General features: G+C 39.2%; 1 protein-coding gene across 1 annotated transcript; it reads right to left on the bottom strand.

Annotated features, from left to right (window-relative positions):
* Positions 1–1,338: 1,338 nt before the first annotated feature.
* Positions 1,339–1,671, bottom strand: LOC104091225 (uncharacterized). The gene has a single exon (XM_009596508.1). The coding sequence runs from the start codon at positions 1,669–1,671 to the stop codon at positions 1,339–1,341; it is 333 nt and encodes a 110-aa protein (XP_009594803.1).
* Between the last annotated feature and the right edge of the window lie 23,536 nt (positions 1,672–25,207).

The raw sequence follows: 25,207 nt of genomic DNA, 5'->3' as shown, positions 1-25,207 counted from the left end.
CTAAACAAAACAAATTATGTGGTCCGCAGAACAAATGTGCGGCTGCAGATCAATCGCGATTTGTTCTTTAGATTTAGCCTTTTTTCTGCTTCTGTCTGTGACCATTGTGCGGTCCGCAAAACATTTCTAAGGTCGCAGACTCAACCGCATATGGTCTTTTAGAAAACTTCCAAGCATACAGAATGCGATGACTCTGCGGTCCGCAAAAAGGTTATGCAGACCGTAAAGGTCATCATCTCTACTTAAAAAGGCACTCACAGGCAGCCTTTATGCACACTCAGTAGCAAATGCTCAAGTTGTGAAAGAGCATTACAAACAAATACCTAATGAAAATATACACAAATCTCCAACCCCCTACTCAAATCAGTCCCCCTAATGCTAATCCCCAAATTTGGATTTACCCAGAGTACATGGTTCCCAGAGTCAATTTTCAGTACAAGCATTCACAGTTGATTACTCATAGCAAGGAGCTGGGGAGAAAGAGGAGGGTACATGGATGAGATGGGAAATTTAGTCAAGTGAAAGCACACAACACTCTTCAAATTGACTGAGCAAGAGAAGGGTTGGAAATATACATACCAGATATCAGAAGATCCAGCAAACCACGTGGGTGTGAATCGCGAGCAAGGTAAGCCTTTCTTTTTCAATTCCTTTTTATTTTTCTCAGTGTTTTTTTTCTTTTGTATTATGCTTCGTGCTTGGGTGTGTGATATAATAGATGATAGAAAGAAATGAGAGAGAAAGAATTAGGGTTTAATACCTGAGGGTTTCACGGTGAAAAGGACATCACATAACATATTATGCGACCGCATATGTGTTGTGCGATGGGTTAGTAACTGAGTGGTGGGCAACATATTTGCGATCTACTCTGCGGTCGCATAATCATTATGCGGCCTGCATAAAGTGAATTCTCACTGTATTTTTAAGGCCCAGTTTGCATGTTGTTCTGTTTGCGTCTGCGACCATTATGCAGTCCGCAAACCTTTTATGTGGCCACATATGTTGCCGTAGAACACAACTGAATCCCGGCTTGCTTTCCTTCATTTTCCCTCTGCCTTTGCATCCTATTTATTTGTATTTGGTGTAACCTGCATTCTAACACACACGTAAAATTATTCAACAGTTACAAATAAACCTACCTAAATTATAATCTAACCAAAAAAACTGTTACCAACACATGGGTTGCCTTCCAAGAAGCGCTTGATTTAACGTTACGGCACGGTGATGTTGCCCCCATTTTGGCTAACCAGTGGTGGGGATAGGCAAAGGACCATCCTTGAGTGAGAATTATTCTACCAGTTGCCTTTCTCCAATGGTTCCGAGGTAATGCTTGACCCATTAGCCATTTACTTTGAAAGTTCGAGTCCCGTCCTCGGATTCTAATTCAATAGCACCATAGGAAGATACATTCACAACTTTGAACGGGCAAGACCATTTGGATTTGAGTTTGCTTGAAAAGAACTTCAATATTGACTTGAAGAGTAAGACTAAGTCACCAGATTTGAATTCCTGCTTCAAAATCTTCTTGTCCTGAATAAACTTCATTCTTTCTTTATACATGGTTGCATTCTCATAGGCATGAAAATGGAACTCTTCCACCTCGTTGAGTTGTAGCATCCTTAGATTAGCAACTTTGACCCAGTCAAGATATAACTTTTTCAATGCCCACATGGCTTTGTGTTCAAGCTCCACTGGCAAGTGACATGCCTTACCAAAAACCAACCAGTATGGTAAGGTGCCAATGGGAGTCTTAAGTGTTGTTCAATAAGCCCGCAATGCATCATCTATCTTTTTTGACCAGTCGGTTCTGTTTACATTAATAAGTTTTGCTAGAATATTTTTGATCTCCTGGTTGGAGACTTCAACTTGACCCCTCGACTGAGGATGATAAGTGGTGGACACCTTGTGCTTTACCTCATATTTTTTGAGCAACCCGACAAAAGCTTTGTTGCATAAGTGAGAACCACCATCACTAAGGATGGCCCTTGGGGTTCCAAACCGAGTAAATATGTTCTTCTTCAAGAAGGCGGTTACACTCTTTACCTCATTATTTGGCAAGGCAATTTCGTCCACCCATTTGGAGACATAATCTACTGCCACCAAGATATATGTCATGCTGTAAGAGCTTACAAAGGGACCCATGAAATCTATCCCCCACACATCAAAGATCTCGACCTCCATCAAACATTTTATAGGCATCTCATGCCTTCTAGAAATTGACCCATGTCTTCGACATTGATCACATGCCTCGACTATTTGGTTTGCATCTTGATAGATCGATGGCCAATAATAGCCACATTCAAGCACTTTTTCCGCAGTACGATTTTTGCCATGGTGGCCCTCAACTGGGGAGTCATGACATGCTTTGAGAATTTGAATTTTCTCATCTTTCGGAACACAACGCCGAATGATGTTGTCGGTGCAAATCCGGGAAAAAGGGTTCCTCCTAATAGTATTGCCTACACTCTCGTAAGAACTTTTTCTGTTGATAAGATTCTAATCCGTCGGGGATAAAGTCACTAACCAAGAAGTTAGCGATATCGGCATACCAAGGAGTGAAGGTGCTAGATATTGCCAATAAGTGTTCATCTGGGAAGGCATCATTAATTTCAAGATCTTCTTTTGGCCTCCCTGCCTCTTCAAGCCTGGATAAGTGATCCGCAACTTGATTCTCTGTTCCTTTCCAATCTTTGACTTCAAAGTCAAACTCTTGTAACAAAAGAACCCACCTAATCAATCTTGGTTTAACATCCTTCTTCTTCATAAGGTATCGGAGAGTATCATGATCGGTGTAGACTATCACTTTGGATCCCATCAAATAGGTCCAGGATGTTTCAAAAGCATAGTCAATAACAAGCAGTCCTTGCTCAGTTACAGTGTAATTTATTTGTGCGCCATTGAGTGTCTTTCTTGCATAGTAGACATGATGAAGAATCTTGTTATGCCATTGACCAATTATTACTCCAATAGCGACACCACGGGTGTCACACATGAGTTTAAATGGAAGAGACCAATCGGGTGTGACAATAATAGGTTCTGTGGTGAGCCTTGCTTTCAATTCCTCAAAAGCTTTGAAGCATTTCTCATCGAACTCAAACTTAAAATCCTTTTCAAGGAGCTTGCACATGGGACTTGCAATTTTTGAGAAGTCCTTGATAAATCGCCTATAAAAACCGGCATGCCCCAAAAATCTCCGAACGCCTTTTACCGAAATGGGAGGAGGAAGCTTGGAAATGATCCTGTTCTTTGCCCAATCAAACTCTATGCCTTTCTTGGAAATTTTGTGGCCAAGAACAATACCCTAATCCACAATGAAGTGACATTTTTTCCAATTGAGCACAAGGTTTGTTTCCTCACATCTTTTGGCAATTCTCAAAGGAATCACCAACTACAGAGAAGTCATCCATGAATACCTCTAAGAAATCCTCCACCATGTCTGAGAAGATTGACATCATGCATCGTTGAAAAGTAGCCGGGGCATTGCATAGCCCAAATGGAATCCGGCTAAAGGTAAAGGTCCCATACAGACATGTGGATGTCGTCTTCTCTTGGTCCTCTAAGGCGATGTTGATTTGGTTGTAGCCGGAATAGCCATCCAAGAAGAAATAAAATGACCTTCCCGCTAGCCGATCAAACATTTGATCAATAAAATGCATAGGGAAATGGTCTTTGCAAGTAGAACTATTGAGCTTCGAGTAGTCTATGCAAACTCTCCACCCGGTCACCGTCCTCGTTGGGATGAGTTCATTTTTATCATTTGAATCACGGTCATGCCTCTTTTCTTTGGAACACATTGCACCGGACTCACCCAAGGACTATCGACAATGGGGTAGACAACCCCGACATCCAACCATTTTATGATTTCTTTCTTCACCACCTCTTGCATGGAAGGATTTAACCTTCTTTGATGCTCCACGCTAGGTTTGCTCTCTTGCTCCAATTATATCTTGTGCTCACAAATTCTGGCGTGAATCTCTTGGATACCCGCTATAGTCCAACCAATGGACTGTCTGTGGTCCCTCAAGGTATTCAATAAGTGTTCAACCTGCACATCATTCAACAAAGAAGAAACAATTACAGGTAGAGTTTTATTAGAGCCAAAAAATTTATACCTTAAGTGCAGCGAGAGTGGCTTGAGCTCAAGTTGTGGCGGTTCCATAATGGAAGGCTTAGCAGGAGGGGTAACTCTATTCTCTAAGTCAAGAGAAAGCTTCTTTGGTGCATAAGTGTAGGACCCAAGCCCTTCCAATGCATTCACCGATTCCATGTATCATTCCATGTCTTCACCATCAAAATTCACCAAAATAGTCGTCAATGTCTCACCAAGGCATACTCTTCCATCTTCACCTCTACTACATCCTCTATCTCATCAACAACATCAATGACTGAGATACTTTCATATGCATGTGGCAATTTCATACCTTTACCTGCTTGAAAGGTAACTTCTTAGTCATTAACTCGGAACTTGATATCATTTCGTTTCGAGCCCATGAGTGCCCTCCCGGTAGCAAGGAATGGTCTCCCCAAGATGATAGGGATCTCTTTATCAACAACACAATTGAGAATAACAAAGTCAGCGGGGATGAGAAACTTTCCCACTTTTACAAGCACATTATCAACTATTCCCACCGGTCACTTTATTGAACGGTCGGCCATTTCCAACCTCATTATTGTAGGCCTAGGCATACATAATCCTTCTTGCTTGTAAATAGTAAAGGGCATTAAGATGCTATCCCCATTATCGCAAAGGGCTCATGCAAAATTGCGCAATCCAATGGTGCATGGAATGGTGAAGGCTCCCGGGTCCTCTTTCTTTTGGATGGCGGTTATTTCAATGATGGAACTAACCCGGTGAGTAACATTCACCACTTCATTGTTGGTGATTTTATATTTAGTGATCAAGCCTTTCAAGTACTTAACAAAACCCGGCATCTCTTGAAATGCTTCCACAAATGGAATGTTCACCGATAATTGCTTGAGGATGTCATAGAACTTCTTGAGTTTTCTATCATCAACCTTATTAGAAAGTCTTTGAGGGAAAGGAAGAGGATGTCTAGGAATTGGTGCTAGAGTTTTTGGTGCCTCTATTACCTTTTCCTTAACCTCTTCATGATTCACTTCTTGAGTTCTTCTCACCTTCTTCGGGAGTCTTTCAACTTCAACAACAATTGGCACCTCAACTTGTGCCTCGACTTCTTGTTCAGAATCTTCCACTTTGACCACTTGTTTATTCTCTCATTGAAGTAGTTTCCCACTTCGAGTTGTGATTGTCATACAATGAGAAGTTGGACCACTCCCACTACCTTTTGTGTTTGCAATTGTATCATTAGGAGCGTGCCTTTTTGCTTCGGATTTTGTTCTCTTGAGAGATCTCTCATTTACATCTCCAACTTTTGAATAGATGCGGTGTGAGAACCCACAAGCTCGGTTATATTCTTCATTGAAGTGTCAGATCTCTCTTGATTTTGCAATACTCGTTCAAGCATGTTTTGCATCTTGGACTCACTTGAAGAACTTTCCTTCCAATTCGGAGAGTTAAAATATTGCCTCTTTGGTGGAACATAGGGGTTTGAACTCCGATTTGAAAAATTATTGTTTTTATGACTCCAATTTCCTTGATTTTAACTACCTTGGTCGTTTCGTCACTGTTGGTTGCCTTGCCCTTGCGGGTTAGACCTCCATTGGTGTTGTTGTCCTGAACCTTGGTAGGGTTTTCTTTGATATCCTCCTTGAGAATTGTTGACATAATTGGCTTCTTCGTAATCCTCATTTGACATGGGTTGCATATCTTCCACAACATTCACCTTTTTTGTTTGTCTTTCAGTGAACATTTTTGTCAACACGTTGACATTGCTGGCAAGCCCGGCAATTACTTGATCTCTTTCTTGGTTCTCCTTAATCATGTTGGTTAAGGATACCACATTCAATTCCACCCGTGGTGTCTTCCCAGTGCCAAGCTTGGTTATGTTCTGCCATCTTGTCGTGTGACCCCTGCAAATATTTTATCCATAAAGGATCCATCCGCTGCATATTTGGCTATGGATTGGTTCATAGGATCCAAGCCCATGTAAAACTTCTCGAATAAAATATTATCCGGAAAGCCATGATTCGGTGACCTCACCAAGTATAAGTTGAATCTATTCCATGCCTCATGTAGATGCTCTCCTGGTAGTTGCTTGAAGAAGAAAATTTTATCCCGAAGCTCAGACTTCTTGCTTTGCGGAAACCATTTTGCTAGGAAAGCTCGGACACGTTCGGGCCAAGTATGGATGAAATTAGGAGGTAGTTTTTGGATCCACTGTCTTGCCTCTCCAGTTAGAGAGTACTTGAACACCCTCAACCTTAGGGCATCACCTGAGACGTGATTCTGCTTGTGCATGGTGCACACACCAAAACATTTCTGAGATGTTGCGTCGGATCATCATCTGTGGAATTTCGGAAGAACCCCTCTGCCTTTAGCATTAGGATTATACCGTGTTCCACTTGGAAGGTGGCAACATCAACTCTTGGAGGGGAAATGGCATTTGTATCCTCAATATACTCATCTATATCCGCAAAAATATTCTCTTCTTCCGGCTCGCCCATGTTTTCCTAATGACACAAAGTAAAGAAAGCAAACTGTGATGGAATAGAAGAAACCGTAAAGTAAAGAACACACTAATTAGTAATTTCAAAACCGTATTCCTCGGCAATGGCGCCAATATTTGATACGCTCAAATTACACCTAAATAAATAGTGAAAAGCGGTCGATGTCAAATATAATAACCCAACTAAATTGGGGTCGAATCCCACAGGGAATAGGTGTGAAAAGGTTACTTGAGTAGTGTGCAACTTGACTTAAGTCGTAATCCTACTCCGTTAGTTTAAAAAGAGAGTGTTGTAATTGTGAATTATCAAGAAAACTATTTTGTTAAGAGAATGTGATTAATTTAATTAAGGAAACCAAGGTTGTGTCCCCATCAATGAAATGTAATGCTATCGGTGTTAATATGATATATTTCTAATGGAAGGTCCTTTAATATGCAAATGATTCCTAAAGGGCTACCCAATATTTCCCAATAATTATGTAGTATTTCCTCTTTATGATTTTCCCAAATATAAAAGAGTTACAATTAAGAACAACAAATATATGCCAAATAGAACCCACTTATTCCTAATCGATTATATTAAATAAGGTTTAAAGCTTTGAGTTTTTGCTATTTAATTCTACCAAACCCTAATCCACTTTTCCAAGTAAAGATAGAATAAAATGGCACTAGTCAATGTTTGAAACCATCAACAATAAATGAATCATGAGAGATGAATAGATATCGACCAACCAATATATATATATATATATATTCAATGGTAAACACCCATTAACATTACCCCTATCTAGGGTCCACAACCTTAGTATTTAAAGCTAGCTACTCATACTAGAATCCAAGAACAAATCAATAAATATAGTCATAAAGCTTACAAAGATGACAAGATTCTCTCTTCAAAAGCTTCCAAAATAATGGTGTATTCAATTCTCTAAGTGTAGCCTCTTTTTCAGACAAGATGGTCCCAAAAAACCCTAGTCATTCTATTTATAATGGGCTAAAAGTCATGGCAAAAAAGTGACAAAAATAACCCTGCAGATCACGTCTGCGACCGCAGAATGGGTCGCAGAAGGCTTTCGCGGTCCGCACATCTTCATTTCCTTCGCGGAATTGATCGCCCTGTTTTCCAGATTACCGTCGCATTTTGTTTATGTGGTCAGCATACAGATTTCGTGACCGCATTTCTTACCGCAAAGTCATCTTCACTGGAACTCTTTTGCATTTGTGCGATGATTATGTGGTTCGTACAAGAGTTATGCGACCGCACAATGGATCACAGAATATACTCTCAAAACTGGGATGGTCTGCTTCACTCTACGATTGGTCTGCGGCCCGCACATCACTTTTGCGGTCGCAGACTTGCCGCATTTCTGCCTTTCCATTGGTTTTTGTCATCTTTTTCCTGTTCTTGGCTCTTCAAGTTTGGTTTTCTGCAAAACACCAAAACTACATAAGAAATGACTTATAATGCTTTAACTGATGAGCTAAATTCTATATAATTAGTATCAAAAGTGCCGCAATTCTATGACACATCAAGCAGGCTCGCTGATACAGCATTTGCCAACTTACATTTACACAGTACGAGTTGGAGCTATGTTCTCCCGTGAAAGTTATAGAAATAACCAGTTCATCCAAGTCAGCCTATGTATGTTCTAGTTTTCGTCGAATAATCAAGAGTTACAGAGTTGTTCGCTCAGGCCAGTACGACACCGAGTGCCAGTCACGCCTCCACAGGTTTGGGGCGTGACATTGGGAGTTCGTCTAGCAAACTCTGGTGAAGGAAGGGTAATTGTGCAAAATAGGGTTGAATCATCACTAGTTGTGTCCATTGTTGGTACAATTGAAGGAGGGGATTCATAAACATAAGACCATGGATTTTTCTCTTGGCATGGATGATGGTACACTAAGGTATCAAGGGCGACTATGTGTTCCAAATGTAGACGGTATCCGGGAAAGAATCATGACCAAGGACTCACACTTCTAGATATTCTGTGCACCCGAGCTCTACAAAGATGTATCATGATCTTAAGGAAGTCTACTGGTGGAATGATATGAAGAGGAATGTAGCAGACTTTGTGGCAAGATGTCCAAATTGTTAGCAAGTGAAGGCCGAACAAAGGCCCGATGGGTTGGCACATAACATAGAAATTTCGATGTGGAAATGGGAGATGATAAATATAAACTTTGTGGTGGGACTACCTCGCACTCCTCGCAAGTTTGACTTGATTTGGGTGATTGTGGACTGACTCATGAAATCAACACACTTCTTACTTGTTAAGGCTACCGATACCGCAGAGCAGTATGCTCAGTTGTATATCAAGGAAATAGTCAGGTTGCATGGCACTCCAGTTTCTATCATTTCTGATCGGGGGGCATAGTTAACGACTAATGTTTGGAAGAATTTCAGCAAGGTTTAGGTACTCAGGTGAATCTTAGTACATGCTTTCACTCGCAGACTGACGGGCAGGCAGAGTGGACTATTCAGACACTTGAGTATATGTTGCATGCTTGTGTTCTAAATTTCAAGGATAGCTGGGATGATCACTTGCCACTCGTAGAATTTGCCTAAAACAACAGTTATCATGCTAGTATTCAGATGGCACCGTTCGAGGCTTTATATGGTAGGAGATGTAGATCTCCCATTGGGTGGTTAGAGATTGGGGAAGCGGAATTGTTAGGAACAGACCTCATGCATCAGGCTATAGAGAAGGTTAAGATCATTAATGATCGGTTGGAAACTTCTCAAAGCCGTCAAAAGTCCTATTCGGATGTGCGTTGCAGGGATTTGGAGTTCAAATAGGATGATTGGGTATTCTTGAAGGTTTCCCCCATGAAGGGCATAATATGGTTTGGTAAGAAAGTGAAGTTGAGTTCACGGTATGTTGGACCGTACAGAATCATTTAGAGGATTGGTCGGGTGGCTTACAAGCTTGAACTACCTCCATAGATGTCCTTAGTGCACCCGGTGTTTCATGCATCCATGTTGTAGAAGGTGGTTGCAGATCTGCCGCTTATTATGCCAGTTGAGACTATTGAGGTTAATGAAGAACTGACTTTTGAAGAAATTCTAGTTGCCATTCGTGATAGGATTTGTTTCTGGGATTCTTTGACAGGTCGATAGGCCCAGTTACAAGGGAAACTCTACCGAAAGTTTTAGGAATTTGGGGATTTAGTCAAAATTTGGAACTGCTGGTGTGTGAAGTGGCAGTCAAGTCATATTGAATGCTAATTGAGGATTTAGACCCTCATTCGAGGACGAATGATCTTATGCGGGGGTGGATGTGAAGCCCCATGAAATTTCACCTAGAACCCAAGGTCTTGTGGTTCCGAGGTAAGCTAATGTGTTTGATGTAAGCGAGCTGCGATACGGACTTTTGGGGTTTCTCAGTACGTCGAGGAGTTGAAGGAAAAAGTTTACAAAACATGGAAGTTTTGCGGTCCATTATGCGACCACAGATCCAGTTTACGGGCCGCAGAGCAGCCGCAGAGTGAAGCAGAAGATTTGCCAATTTTGAGGACCATTATGCGGCCGCAAAACCGTTTTGCGGGCTGTAGATCCCATCGCAGAACCGGCTTGAGAAATTTTGGAAGGAGGTTCTGCGGTCCATTATGCGACAGCAGAATTGGTCTGCGGACCACATACCTATCCCAGAGTGAAGCAGAAACGCCCAGTTCTTGAGGGCCATTATGAGGTCCATTTTGCGGACCATAGAAGTGTTATGTGGTAGTATATGCGATCACATATCTGCATCGGGGCTTCATTTTTCTAATTTTATAATCTAACCCCCATTTTGTTTATCTAGCCTGAGGGTTCATTTTTGGTGGATTACCTGACATTTTAGAGAGAGGAGAGAGCTATCCTAGAGAGAGGAAAAGAAGGACTAAGGATTTCACTACTCCACTTTGATTAAACCTTGGAATTTCATCAAAAGGAACTTGCTAGGGCTTCAAAAAGGTAAGAATTTCGCTCCCAATTTTGCAATTTCGGGATTGGGTTGATTATGGGTGATAAGGATAGATTTATCACATGCATGAGCTAATAGAGACTATGGGGAAGTTGTTGAGCCATCTTGGGTGGTTTTGTTCTTGAATTAGTTGAGGGAAGGTTGGGTCATCATTGTAGCAGCTCTTGCCATACGCATTCCTCTAATCATGCTTCTAATTCTCCCCTCTCCTATAGATTAACATCGTTTGGAGTGTCGGGATGCTATTGTTACACCAAGGGAAACTCTTTTGAGGTATGAAGGCTAAACTCTTATTCTAGTATCGGAATTCCTGAATCCTTGCAAAACTCCATCATTTGTAGTCGAACTTGAAACACTGTTGAGGTGGGATATTCAAGCTAGTAAATTAATTCTCAAATTGCATAACGTGTCTGAACCCTCATGTGTTAAAGATATTCTGTTGTGGCTTAATTATGTTATACCCCTTTTGGGAAGAAAACCTTGTATAAAATCAATGTGATCAAATACTTATTTCTCATATGATGAAACCTTATGAACTTACACTTGCTAAGGCCAAAGGTGCCAAACGGTTGATTGGAAAAGAATTCTTTTGTACAAACTATTATCGTTTTGGGAATCTGAAATGTGGCGTTATGATTACACCTCCACCCACATACATAGGGGTGAGGCGGCAGGACCACTTTGTGTAGAGTTATGGTATTGTGATTACACCTCCACCCGCATATATTGGGGTGAGGCGGCAGGACCGCTTTGTGTAGAGTTGCAGTATTATGATTACACCTCCACCCACATACATTGGGGTGATGCGGTAGGGCCGCTTTATGTAGAGTTGTGGTATTATGATTACACCTCCACCCGCATACATTGGGGGTGAGGCGGCAGGGCCGCTTTGTTTAGAGTTTATGGTATTTTGATTGCACCTCCACCCGCATACATTTGGGGTAAGGCGGCAGAGCCTCTTTGTGTAAAGGTGGTTACAGAGGATCCCCGACTTAAAATTTATAAATGTTATTTGAAGCTCTTAATAACTTTGCCTTGACTTTAATGGTTGTCTAAGCCCCTTGTATTATTACCATGATTCATCATATTCATGTTGTATTTCCAAGTCCTTGAATAGGTGCTTTGGTGTTCATACTAGTACTATTCGACATGTATTAACATCCCTTTTGCTGGGGGCACTGCATCTTTAATGGATACAGGTGGTTCCACAATGAGAGGCATTGACTAGTGATAGCGGTACACCCTCTTCCTAGTTGACTTGGTGAGCCCCACCTCATTTTGGGGTCGTGCATCTTTTGTTCCGTGTGTATTATGTTTTGAGGTATATCCAGAGCCTTGTTGCCGACACTATCATTGTACTCTTTTGTATCTATTAGAGGCTCTGTAGATACAGTGTGGGTTGTATATATGGGTGTTGGGAAAGCCATACTAGTCCTGTTGTATTTGAATTACTTGTTTCACTTCAACTATGAAAGTGTATGTATTTTGAGATTTTAAAATGAAGTATCTAATGGCAATGGAATTAGTGTGCTTCATGAATCCTCATGGTGATAATTAGTGAGATTGATCGTCTCTTTATTTATGAGTGAGTTGGATAGAAGGCAATCTAGCAGGCTTGCTTGGCCGGGTTATCTCGATTCAGTGTCGATCGCGCTCCTCGTGGTCGGGGCGTGACATGCACCATCACTCTGCCAAATTCCTCGTAATCTCTTGTTAAACTTTGCATAAAATAACTCGAATTATCATCTCCAAACGCACACTCAACCTCCTGACTGCTACACCATCTTCTTCAAGCAATCCTAGCTCACATCGTAGTACATACTTCATGTTGGATAAAAAATAAAGTTCTTCAAAGGACCTTTACTAGAAATTGCGCAACTCCTAAAACCTCACAGGAAACAGCCCACCTGTGTAACCCCATATTGACATCTTCCAACGACATTGCCCTGATCACAGCCACCACGAAATCAGTTAATCCTCCTGAGCCCACACTCGCCCACCAGTCAAAAGCTCCCGCTCGTTCCCATCAACATCATATGAAGGTCCAGCGATGCATCCAAAACTCGAAGTCATATTACACCCCAAGCAAACTCTTTCCATCATATTCAAACTTCCGAAGCACAAAAGTCACAATCTCAAACGAAATACACAGACTTAGTCCTTTGTTCACCATGACCACTGGAAGCATGTGGATATCCTACCACGAAATCCATATGATACGCTGTCATTCTCACTCTAAGTTAACCATCTTCCGAAGCGAACTACTCGACCTCTAGCAATTCAACCTCCGCGAGACACCTTTCCTTCCCCATTATTCGTTGCCCAAATACTGCCTTAAATCATAATCCAGCTCTGTCACCTGAACTAATAAATTGCTACCAACTCTAGGCCTCCTTAAATATCATATTTCTCGAGCCATCAACATTAGAAACACCGATTCGACTCTAAAATCGCTACACACTGCTATCTCTGACAATTGCTTCTTAGCCACCATTTCACAACACCCTGCCCCGAAGGCAAATCAAAGAAGATGATAGCACTGGCGAGCCTTAATGCATTCAAACAAGGACGACGACACCACATCACAAATGAGAATTTCCACCAAGTTTGAAAATATCCGTTCTCGCTGCTCCGTCGACCAAAGACTGAACATCCATAGTCCAATTGCCTCTCCTTCGCTGGGATAAAATGCTGAATCTCTAAACCATGAACCGAATACTCCTCCTTTCAAGTCATTCATTGTTGCGACACATAATTAAGCATCCTACCACTTACACCAGCATTGCGTGGTAATAACGCATGAACATCACACTATGCCGTGCATAGCATCGAAACTGTAGGCAATACCAACACTAGGCTGAAACAACGAAACACCCCTCCACAAGGCGACGATAATAGTCCACCCAAATGCACAGGGAAAAGTATCCTGTGCCATATCTACAGCACTGCTACAACTCCTCGATGTCCAATTAATGGCAAGCGCTCAACATTGTATAAGAATGAGTAGGAAGAAAATGAGGACATAAGCTTTAATGGAATCTACCGGCACGAGGAGGAATCAAGAAGGGAAGTTCTCCTAACAACCTTGTAGCCTCTCAAAGATAAGCACAAATGTCTCTGTACCGATCCGCAAGACTCTACTAGACTTGCTCATGACTCGTGAGACCTAAGTGAACCTAGAGCTCTAATACGAAGCTGTCACGACTCAATCTCCACTATAGGTCATGATGGCGCCCAACGTCACCGTCAGGCAAGCCAACGGTGAACTACCAACTTAATTATTCATTTTATTATTTTTTTGAAATCATGAATCTTATTAAATAAATTAATTAATTCATTAAAAATCGTAGGTACATACAATTTAAATAAAATATAAAGTAAGAGTATGTCGATGCTAAGCAAAACAATAAACAAACTTAGAATATCCCCAAAATCCAGTGTCACAAGTACATGTGCATCTGCTAGGGAGTACAATAATAATACAATATCTGTTTGGAATATAAGATAGACAAGATAAGGTAAATAAATATGATGGAGACTTTGTGTCGGTAGAGCGTAACATGGAATACAGCTCTCCATAAAGTCCCCTCGTCAACTGCGCCTACGCGCCCAAATGACCATCATAAATATACATGCACAATAAGTGGAAAAGTGTAGCATGAGTACGTAAATCAACGCGTACCCAGTAAGTATCTAGCCTAACCCTGGAGAAGTAGTGACAAGGGGTCGACATCGACATTTACTAGTGGTCTAATAAAGCAACATGATAAATCATAAACATATATGAAGCACAACAATAATAATGAGGTAAAGAGGTAACTATCATAATCCTCCAACACTTCTTTTGACAATATAATTCTTTCAAATGTCATATGTTATCTCAACAGATCAGAAATATCATGTGTAATCTCAAACGGATAAGGAATACCATATAAATGCCAGGTCTCAACAAAAGGGGAATCTCATTAATATCCGTACTGCTAGCGGTATCACGCACGATTATGCCACGGTCGCACGACCCGATCCAGAGTGACGTGTACATTGCCGAGGGTCGACCGGCGCGAACCAGAAATGCATCTCAATATACTGCCGAGGCGTTCAGCCCAATCCACAGGAAAGGAAGAAACTTATTGAATTATGAGTCACATGCTTACATAGGTACAAGAGCCTAAAGTAAACATGACTTTTACCGTTTATCAAATATCTCGCATAACAACTCAAGGTGATGAAGATCGACCTAATATATTTCCAAATAATACAGTTGCAGATTCACTTAATTAAGCTAGCAAAAATGAGTTCAAATAATTTAAATATTACATTATAAAGTCCTAAGTCTACCCGGACATAAACATGCTTTAGCTACGTACGGACTCTCGTCACCTTGTGTGTACGTAGCACCCACAACTAGTAGCACATAACAATTTTAATACCTACGAGGTAGTTTCCCTTTCATAAAGTTAGACAGGAAACTTACCTCACTTCGAAGTTCCATAACCAGCTCCAACGCCTCTCTAACACCTCAAACCAGTGCCCATTGATCCGAAACTAGTCAAACAACGTGCAAACCAATAAAAATATACTCCCATACTCATAATTAATCAATTTATAATAATTTTTAACTCCGCTCAAAAAGTTAACAAAATCAACCCTCAGGCCCGCGTGCCCGGATTCCAAAAAGTTTCTAAGATAAACATTACTCATAACACCACGAACACAAATATATAATTTATTCCTAATTTCATGTCCAATTTCGTGGTCAAAATCCAAATATACCATTTCTAGGTTTTCTTCCACAAATTCCATAATTTTTATCAAATTAGATGTTAAAATTCATATATAACCCAAGTATTTAACTCGAAACAATTAGGAATAACTTACCTTATGATATATGGTGAAAATGATCTTCACGAATCACCCCAAATAGCCCCATATGAGCTCCAAGAACTTAAAAGTGATGAAATGAGCTCAAAATCCCGAAATTAGATGTTTAATACATCTGTCAGGCCTCCTTCTTTGTGATTGCTATCATTAACAATGCGATCGCGATTAACAAAAGTTCCAGCATCGTTTCTTTCACCGCGATCGATGTCAAAACCCCGCGATCGCGATGTACAAATTTTATTTCCTCTTCACTGGCACCCTTCGGTATAATGGTCATAACTTTTTATACAAAATTTCAAATGATAAACAGTTTGATTTTTTGAAAACAAGATTCAAAGGGCTACAACTTTTATTTTTGAATTATCACCAAATTCCTTATATATTGCATGATATAAGCTCCCAAATGCAGACCACTGATAGCAGAAATTCCTTCTATGCGATCGCGACCTTCCTTCGGCGATCACAATTCACAAGGCCTGGAATGCAATTTGCTCTTCACGATCGCGACCCAAACATTCGCGATCGCGATTCACACCCCTGCCATCAGATACAGTAGTTCAAAAGGGCCTAAAAGTGGTCCGAAACCACCCCAAAACACACTCGAGGTCCGAGGAACCCCGTCCAATCATTCTAACAAGTTTATATACCCAATGTAAACTTTTCAAAGGCTCGGAGCACGAATAACAACATCAAAACCAAGAATTAAATATCAAACTCAATTTCTTAAACTCTCTTAACTTTCAAGCCTTCATGCTTCGCCGAACGCGTCCGAATCCTACTTAGACATTCCGGAATGACGTTAAATTTTACGTACAAGTCACAAATCACAATATGAACCTATTCCAAAGCTCGGAATACCAAACGGACATCGATAACACCAAATTTCACTTCAAATCAAACTTAGGAAATTCTAAATCTTCAAAATGCCAACTTTTCACATTAGGTGCCAAAACGCTCCCAGACCATCCGATACTCAACCCGAACATATGCCCAAGTCCAGAATCATCATACGAACCTATTGAAACCTTCAAATCCCAATTTCGAGGTCATTTACTCAAAAGTCAAACCTTGGTCAACTTTTTCAACTTAAAACTTCCGAGATGAGATTTTTCCATCCGAATCAATTCCGAACTTCTCGAAATCAAAAGCGACCACACGTACAAGTCATAATACATGAAGTGAAGCTACTCAAGGCCTCAAACCGCCGAATGATGTGCTAGAGCTCAAAACGACCGGTCGGCTCGTTACGCTTACTGTACTTTTAAAGTGATCACCACTTGGATTATGAGTATATCTTGATAATTTACAATTCGAAGAGGCAATATTTGGCCTAGTGTCGTGCATAGCATATATTAAACTACCAATTGCACTAGCATAGTCTAATTGACTAACAGATCTTCCGGGGTTCTCAACCATCTTGCTAGAAGCATCAAATGGAGTATTAAATTCTTTAATACGCAAATGATTAAATTTGAAAAGAACCTTGTCAATGTAGTGAGACTGACATAAGGAAAAACCCTCACTATATCTTTTAACTTTATCGCCTAAGATAGTATCAACTTATCCCAAATCTATGATTTTAAATTGAGTAATTAAATACTTCTTAGTTTCATTTATGCCTTGCATGTTAGTTCCTATGATTAGCATGTCATCAACATAAAGACATACTATCACTCCATAATCCTTTGTGAATTTGGAATAAATGCATTTATCTTCTCTGTTATGTTTAAAACCATTTGATAATATAACATTATCAAATTTTTCATGCCAATGTTTTAATCCATACAAGGACTTAAGTAATTTACAAACTTTCTTGTCATTTTCAGGAAGCACAAACCCTTCGGTTTACTCCATATAAACTTCTTCATCAAGATCACCATTTAAGAATGTCGTCTAAACATCCATTTGATGGACATTTAGATTTTATATTGATGCCAAAGCAAACAATACTCTTATTGAGGTAATTCTGGCCACAGGAGCATATGTGTCAAAATAATCTACTGCTGCCTTTTGTCTAAATCCTTTAGCTAGTAGTCTAGCTTTAAAAGTTTGTAGAGAACCATCGGTACTGTATTTTCTTCTAAATATCCATTTACACCCAATAGGTTTAGTATTAGAAGGTAATGTCATGACCCAAAACCCATAATAGGTCGTGATGGTACCTAACACCGCCGTTAGGCAAGCCCACAAGTGAAACTACTATTTATTTACCCCCTTTTTACATTTAAAATAATAGTTTCCCTTTATAAAAGAACAAACAAGCAAGATCTCATGCAACCGTAAATGCTCTTTTCTTAACAAAATACCAACATAATAGTACATCCGCTATAGTGATAGAAATAATAAGTACAACAATACATAAATGCTAAAAGTACCCAAAACAAGGCTCCACAAGTACATGAGCAATCAAGAGAATATACAAAACTACTACGACTACATTCTTAAGGTGATAGATAGAAATAATAAACAAAGTATAGGGAGACTCCGGATGTCCAAATGCACAGGGAAAAGTATCCTGCGCCACATCTACAGCACTGCTACAACTCCTCGATGTCCAATTAATGGCAAGCTCTCAACATTGTATAAGAATGGGTAGGAAGAAAATGAGGACATAAGCTTTAATGGAATCTACCGGCATGAGGAGGAATCAAGAAGGGAAGTTCTCCTAACAGCCTTGTAACCTCTCAAAGGTAAGCACAAATGTCTCTGTACCGATCCGCAAGACTTTACTAGACTTGCTCATGACTCGTGAGACCTAAGTGAACCTAGAGCTCTAATACCAAGCTGTCACGACTCAATCTCCACTATAGGTCATGATGGTGCCCAACGTCGCCGTCAGGCAAGCCAACGGTGAACTACCAACTTAATTATTCATTTTATTATTTTTTTGAAATCATGAATCTTATTAAATAAATAAATTAATGCATTAAAAATCGTAGGTACATACAATTTAAATAAAATATAAAGTAAGAGTATGTCAATGCTAAGCAAAACAATAAACAAACTTAGAAGTTTGTCTAAATCCTTTAGCTAGTAGTCTAGCTTTAAAAGTTTGTAGAGAACCATCGGTACTGTATTTTCTTCTAAAAATCCATTTATACCCAATAGGTTTAGTATTAGAAGGTAATGTCACGACCCAAAACCCATAATAGGTCATGATAGCACCTAACACCGCCGTTAGGCAAGCCCACAAGTGAAACTACTATTTATTTACCCCCTTTTACATATAAAATAATAGTTTCCCTTTTTAAAAGAACAAACAAGCAAGATCTCATGCAACCGTAAATGCTCTTTTCTTAACAAAATACCAACATAATAGTACATCCACTATAGTGATAGAAATAATAAGTACAACAATATATAAATGCTAAAAGTACCCCAAAAGAAGGCTCCACAAGTACATGAGCAATCAAGAGAATATACAAAACTACTACGACTACATTCTGAAGGTGATAGATAGAAATAATAAAAAAAGTAGAGGGAGACTCTGGATGTCCAAATGCACAGGGAAAAGTATCCTGCGCCATATCTATAGCACTGCTACAACTCCTCGATGTCCAATTAGTGGAAAGCGCTCAACATTGTATAAGAATGGGTAGGAAGAAAATGAGGACATAAGCTTTAATGGAATCTACCGGCACGAGGAGGAATCAAGAAGGGAAGTTCTTCTAACAGCCTTGTAGCCTCTCAAAGATAAGCACAAATGTCTCTGTACTGATCCGCAAGACTCTACTAGACTTGCTCATGACTCGTGAGACCTAAGTGAACTTAGAGCTCTAATACCAAGCTGTCACGACTCAATCTCCACTATAGGTCATGATGGCGCCCAACGTCGCCGTCAGGCAAGCCAACGGTGAACTACCAACTTAATTATTTATTTTATTATTTTTTTGAAATCATGAATCTTATTAAATAAATAAATTAATGCATTAAAAATCGTAGGTACATACAATTTAAATAAAATATAAAGTAAGAGTATGTCCATGCTAAGCAAAACAATAAAAAAACTTAGAAGTTTGTCTAAATCCTTTAGCTAGTAGTCTAGCTTTACAAGTTTGTAGAGAACCATCGGTACTGTATTTTCTTCTAAAAATCCATTTACACCCAATAGGTTTAGTATTAGAAGGTAATGTCACGACCCAAAATCCATAATAGGTCGTGATGGCACCTAACACCGCCGTTAGGCAAGCCCACAAGTGAAACTACTATTTATTTACCCCCTTTTTACATTTAAAACAATAGTTTCCCTTTTTAAAAGAACAAACAAGCAAGATCTCATGCAACCGTAAATGCTCTTTTCTTAACAAAATACCAACATAATAGTACATCCACTATAGTGATATAAATGATAAGTACAACAATACATAAATGCTAAAAGTACCCAAAACAAGGCTCCACAAGTACATGAGCAATCAAGAGAATATACAAAACTACTACGATTACATTCTGAAGGTGATAGATAGAAATAATAAACAAAGTAGAGGGAGACTCCGGATGTCCAAATGCACAGGGAAAAGTATCCTGCGCCACATCTACAGCACTGCTACAACTCCTCGATGTCAAATTAATGGCAAGCACTCAACATTGTATAAGAATGGGTAGGAAGAAAATGAGGACATAAGCTTTAATGGAATCTACCGGAACGAGGAGGAATCAAGAAGGGAAGTTCTCCTAACAGCCTTGTAGCCTCTCAAAGGTAAGCACAAATGTCTCTGTACCGATCCACAAGACTCTACTAGACTTGCTCATGACTCGTGAGACCTAAGTGAACCTAGAGCTCTAATACCAAGCTGTCACGACTCAATCTCCACTATAGGTCATGATGGCGCCCAACGTCGCCGTCAGGCAAGCCAACGGTGAACTACCAACTTAATTATTCATTTTATTATTTTTTTGAAATCATGAATCTTATTAAATAAATAAATTAATGCATTACAAATCGTAGGTACATACAATTTAAATAAAATATAAAGTAAGAGTATGTCAATGCTAAGCAAAACAATAAAAAAACTTAGAAGTTTGTCTAAATCCTTTAGCTAGTAGTCTAGCTTTAAAAGTTTGTAGAGAACCATCGGTAATGTATTTTCTTCTAAAAATCCATTTACACCCAATAGGTTTAGTATTAGAAGGTAATGTCACGACCCAAAACCCATAATAGGTCATGATGGCACCTAACACCGCCGTTAGGCAAGCCCACAAGTGAAACTACTATTTATTTACCCCCTTTTACATATAAAACAATAGTTTCCCTTTTTAAAAGAACAAACAAGCAAGATCTCATGCAACCGTAAATGCTCTTTTCTTAACAAAATACCAACATAATAGTACATCCACTATAGTGATAGAAATAATAAGTACAACAATATATAAATGCTAAAAGTACCGCAAAACAAGGCTCCACAAGTACATGAGCAATCAAGAGAATATACAAAACTACTACGACTACATTCTGAAGGTGATAGATAGAAATAATAAAAAAAGTAGAGGGAGACTCTGGATGTCCAAATGCACAGGGAAAAGTATCCTACGCCATATCTATAGCACTGCTACAACTCCTCGATGTCCAATTAGTGGAAAGCGCTCAACATTGTATAAGAATGGGTAGGAAGAAAATGAGGACATAAGCTTTAATGGAATCTACCGGCACGAGGAGGAATCAAGAAGGGAAGTTCTTCTAACAGCCTTGTAGCCTCTCAAAGATAAGCACAAATGTCTCTGTACTGATCCGCAAGAGTCTACTAGACTTGCTCATGACTCGTGAGACCTAAGTGAACTTAGAGCTCTAATACCAAGCTGTCACGACTCAATCTCCACTATAGGTCATGATGGCGCCCAACGTCGCCGTCAGGCAAGCCAACGGTGAACTACCAACTTAATTATTTATTTTATTATTTTTTTGAAATCATGAATCTTATTAAATAAATAAATTAATGCATTAAAAATCGTAGGTACATACAATTTAAATAAAATATAAAGTAAGAGTATGTCCATGCTAAGCAAAACAATAAAAAAACTTAGAAGTTTGTCTAAATCCTTTAGCTAGTAGTCTAGCTTTACAAGTTTGTAGAGAACCATCGGTACTGTATTTTCTTCTAAAAATCCATTTACACCCAATAGGTTTAGTATTAGAAGGTAATGTCACGACCCAAAACCCATAATAGGTCGTGATGGCACCTAACACCGCCGTTAGGCAAGCCCACAAGTGAAACTACTATTTATTTACCCCCTTTTTACATTTAAAACAATAGTTTCCCTTTTTAAAAGAACAAACAAGCAAGATCTCATGCAACCGTAAATGCTCTTTTCTTAACAAAATACCAACATAATAGTACATCCACTATAGTGATATAAATGATAAGTACAACAATACATAAATGCTAAAAGTACCCAAAACAAGGCTCCACAAGTACATGAGCAATCAAGAGAATATACAAAACTACTACGATTACATTCTGAAGGTGATAGATAGAAATAATAAACAAAGTAGAGGGAGACTCCGGATGTCCAAATGCACAGGGAAAAGTATCCTGCGCCACATCTACAGCACTGCTACAACTCCTCGATGTCAAATTAATGGCAAGCACTCAACATTGTATAAGAATGGGTAGGAAGAAAATGAGGACATAAGCTTTAATGGAATCTACCGGAACGAGGAGGAATCAAGAAGGGAAGTTCTCCTAATAGCCTTGTAGCCTCTCAAAGGTAAGCACAAATGTCTCTGTACCGATCCACAAGACTCTACTAGACTTGCTCATGACTCGTGAGACCTAAGTGAACCCAGAGCTCTAATACCAAGCTGTCACGACTCAATCTCCACTATAGGTCATGATGGCGCCCAACGTCGCCGTCAGGCAAGCCAACGGTGAACTACCAACTTAATTATTCATTTTATTATTTTTTTAAAATCATGAATCTTATTAAATAAATAAATTAATGCATTACAAATCGTAGGTACATACAATTTAAATAAAATATAAAGTAAGAGTATGTCAATGCTAAGCAAAACAATAAACAAACTTAGAAGTTTGTCTAAATCCTTTAGCTAGTAGTCTAGCTTTAAAAGTTTGTAGAGAACCATCGGTACTGTATTTTCTTCTAAAAATCCATTTACACCCAATAGGTTTAGTATTAGAAGGTAATGTCACGACCCAAAACCCATAATAGGTCATGATGGCACCTAACACCGCCGTTAGGCAAGCCCACAAGTGAAACTACTATTTATTTACCCCCTTTTACATATAAAACAATAGTTTCCCTTTTTAAAAGAACAAACAAGCAAGATCTCATGCAACCGTAAATGCTCTTTTCTTAACAAAATACCAACATAATAGTACATCCACTATAGTGATAGAAATAATAAGTACAACAATATATAAATGCTAAAAGTACCGCAAAACAAGGCTCCACAAGTACATGAGCAATCAAGAGAATATACAAAACTACTACGACTACATTCTGAAGGTGATAGATAGAAATAATAAAAAAAGTAGAGGGAGACTCTGGATGTCCAAATGCACAGGGAAAAGTATCCTGCGCCATATCTATAGCACTGCTACAACTCCTCGATGTCCAATTAGTGGAAAGCGCTCAACATTGTATAAGAATGGGTAGGAAGAAAATGAGGACATAAGCTTTAATGGAATCTACCGGCACGAGGAGGAATCAAGAAGGGAAGTTCTTCTAACAGCCTTGTAGCCTCTCAAAGATAAGCACAAATGTCTCTGTACTGATCCGCAAGAGTCTACTAGACTTGCTCATGACTCGTGAGACCTAAGTGAACTTAGAGCTCTAATACCAAGCTGTCACGACTCAATCTCCACTATAGGTCATGATGGCGCCCAACGTCGCCGTCAGGCAAGCCAACGGTGAACTACCAACTTAATTATTTATTTTATTATTTTTTTGAAATCATGAATCTTATTAAATAAATAAATTAATGCATTAAAAATCGTAGGTACATACAATTTAAATAAAATATAAAGTAAGAGTATGTCCATGCTAAGCAAAACAATAAACAAACTTAGAAGTTTGTCTAAATCCTTTAGCTAGTAGTCTAGCTTTACAAGTTTGTAGAGAACCATCGGTACTGTATTTTCTTCTAAAAATCCATTTACACCCAATAGGTTTAGTATTAGAAGGTAATGTCACGACCCAAAACCCATAATAGGTCGTGATGGCACCTAACACCGCCGTTAGGCAAGCCCACAAGTGAAACTACTATTTATTTACCCCTTTTTACATTTAAAACAATAGTTTCCCTTTTTAAAAGAACAAACAAGCAAGATCTCATGCAACCGTAAATGCTCTTTTCTTAACAAAATACCAACATAATAGTACATCCACTATAGTGATAGAAATAATAAGTACAACAATACATAAATGCTAAAAGTACCCAAAACAAGGCTCCACAAGTACATGAGCAATCAAGAGAATATACAAAACTACTATGATTACATTCTGAAGGTGATAGATAGAAATAATAAACAAAGTAGAGGGAGACTCCGGATGTCCAAATGCACAGGGAAAAGTATCCTGCGCCACATCTACAGCACTGCTACAACTCCTCGATGTCAAATTAATGGCAAGCACTCAACATTGTATAAGAATGGGTAGGAAGAAAATGAGGACATAAGCTTTAATGGAATCTACCGGAACGAGGAGGAATCAAGAAGGGAAGTTCTCCTAACAGCCTTGTAGCCTCTCAAAGGTAAGCACAAATGTCTCTGTACCGATCCACAAGACTCTACTAGACTTGCTCATGACTCGTGAGACCTAAGTGAACCTAGAGCTCTAATACCAAGCTGTCACGACTCAATCTCCACTATAGGTCATGATGGCGCCCAACGTCGCCGTCAGGCAAGCCAACGGTGAACTACCAACTTAATTATTCATTTTATTATTTTTTTGAAATCATGAATCTTATTAAATAAATAAATTAATGCATTACAAATCGTATGTACATACAATTTAAATAAAATATAAAGTAAGAGTATGTCAATGCTAAGCAAAACAATAAACAAACTTAGAAGTTTGTCTAAATCCTTTAGCTAGTAGTCTAGCTTTAAAAGTTTGTAGAGAACCATCGGTACTGTATTTTCTTCTAAAAATCCATTTACACCCAATAGGTTTAGTATTAGAAGGTAATGTCACGACCCAAAACCCATAATAGGTCATGATGGCACCTAACACCGCCATTAGGCAAGCCCACAAGTGAAACTACTATTTATTTACCCCCTTTTACATATAAAACAATAGTTTCCCTTTTTAAAAGAACAAACAAGCAAGATCTCATGCAACCGTAAATGCTCTTTTCTTAACAAAATACCAACATAATAGTGCATCCACTATAGTGATAGAAATAATAAGTACAACAATATATAAATGCTAAAAGTACCCCAAAACAAGGCTCCACAAGTACATGAGCAATCAAGAGAATATACAAAACTACTACGACTACATTCTGAAGGTGATAGATAGAAATAATAAAAAAAGTAGAGGGAGACTCTGGATGTCCAAATGCACAGGGAAAAGTATCCTGCGCCATATCTATAGCACTGCTACAACTCCTCGATGTCCAATTAGTGGAAAGCGCTCAACATTGTATAAGAATGGGTAGGAAAAAAATGAGGACATAAGCTTTAATGGAATCTACCGGCACGAGGAGGAATCAAGAAGGGAAGTTCTTCTAACAGCCTTGTAGCCTCTCAAAGATAAGCACAAATGTCTCTGTACTGATCCGCAAGAGTCTACTAGACTTGCTCATGACTCGTGAGACTT

The sequence above is a fragment of the Nicotiana tomentosiformis genome, chromosome 5 (assembly GCF_000390325.3).
Source record: "Nicotiana tomentosiformis chromosome 5, ASM39032v3, whole genome shotgun sequence".
Taxonomy (NCBI): Eukaryota; Viridiplantae; Streptophyta; class Magnoliopsida; order Solanales; family Solanaceae; genus Nicotiana; species Nicotiana tomentosiformis.
This window is presented reverse-complemented; position numbering and strand designations above follow the sequence as displayed.

Bases quoted from the DNA above. Each gene is read 5' to 3' on its own strand.
- LOC104091225 (XM_009596508.1), bottom strand. From the start codon at position 1,671: ATGTGGGCATTGAAAAAGTTATATCTTGACTGGGTCAAAGTTGCTAAT.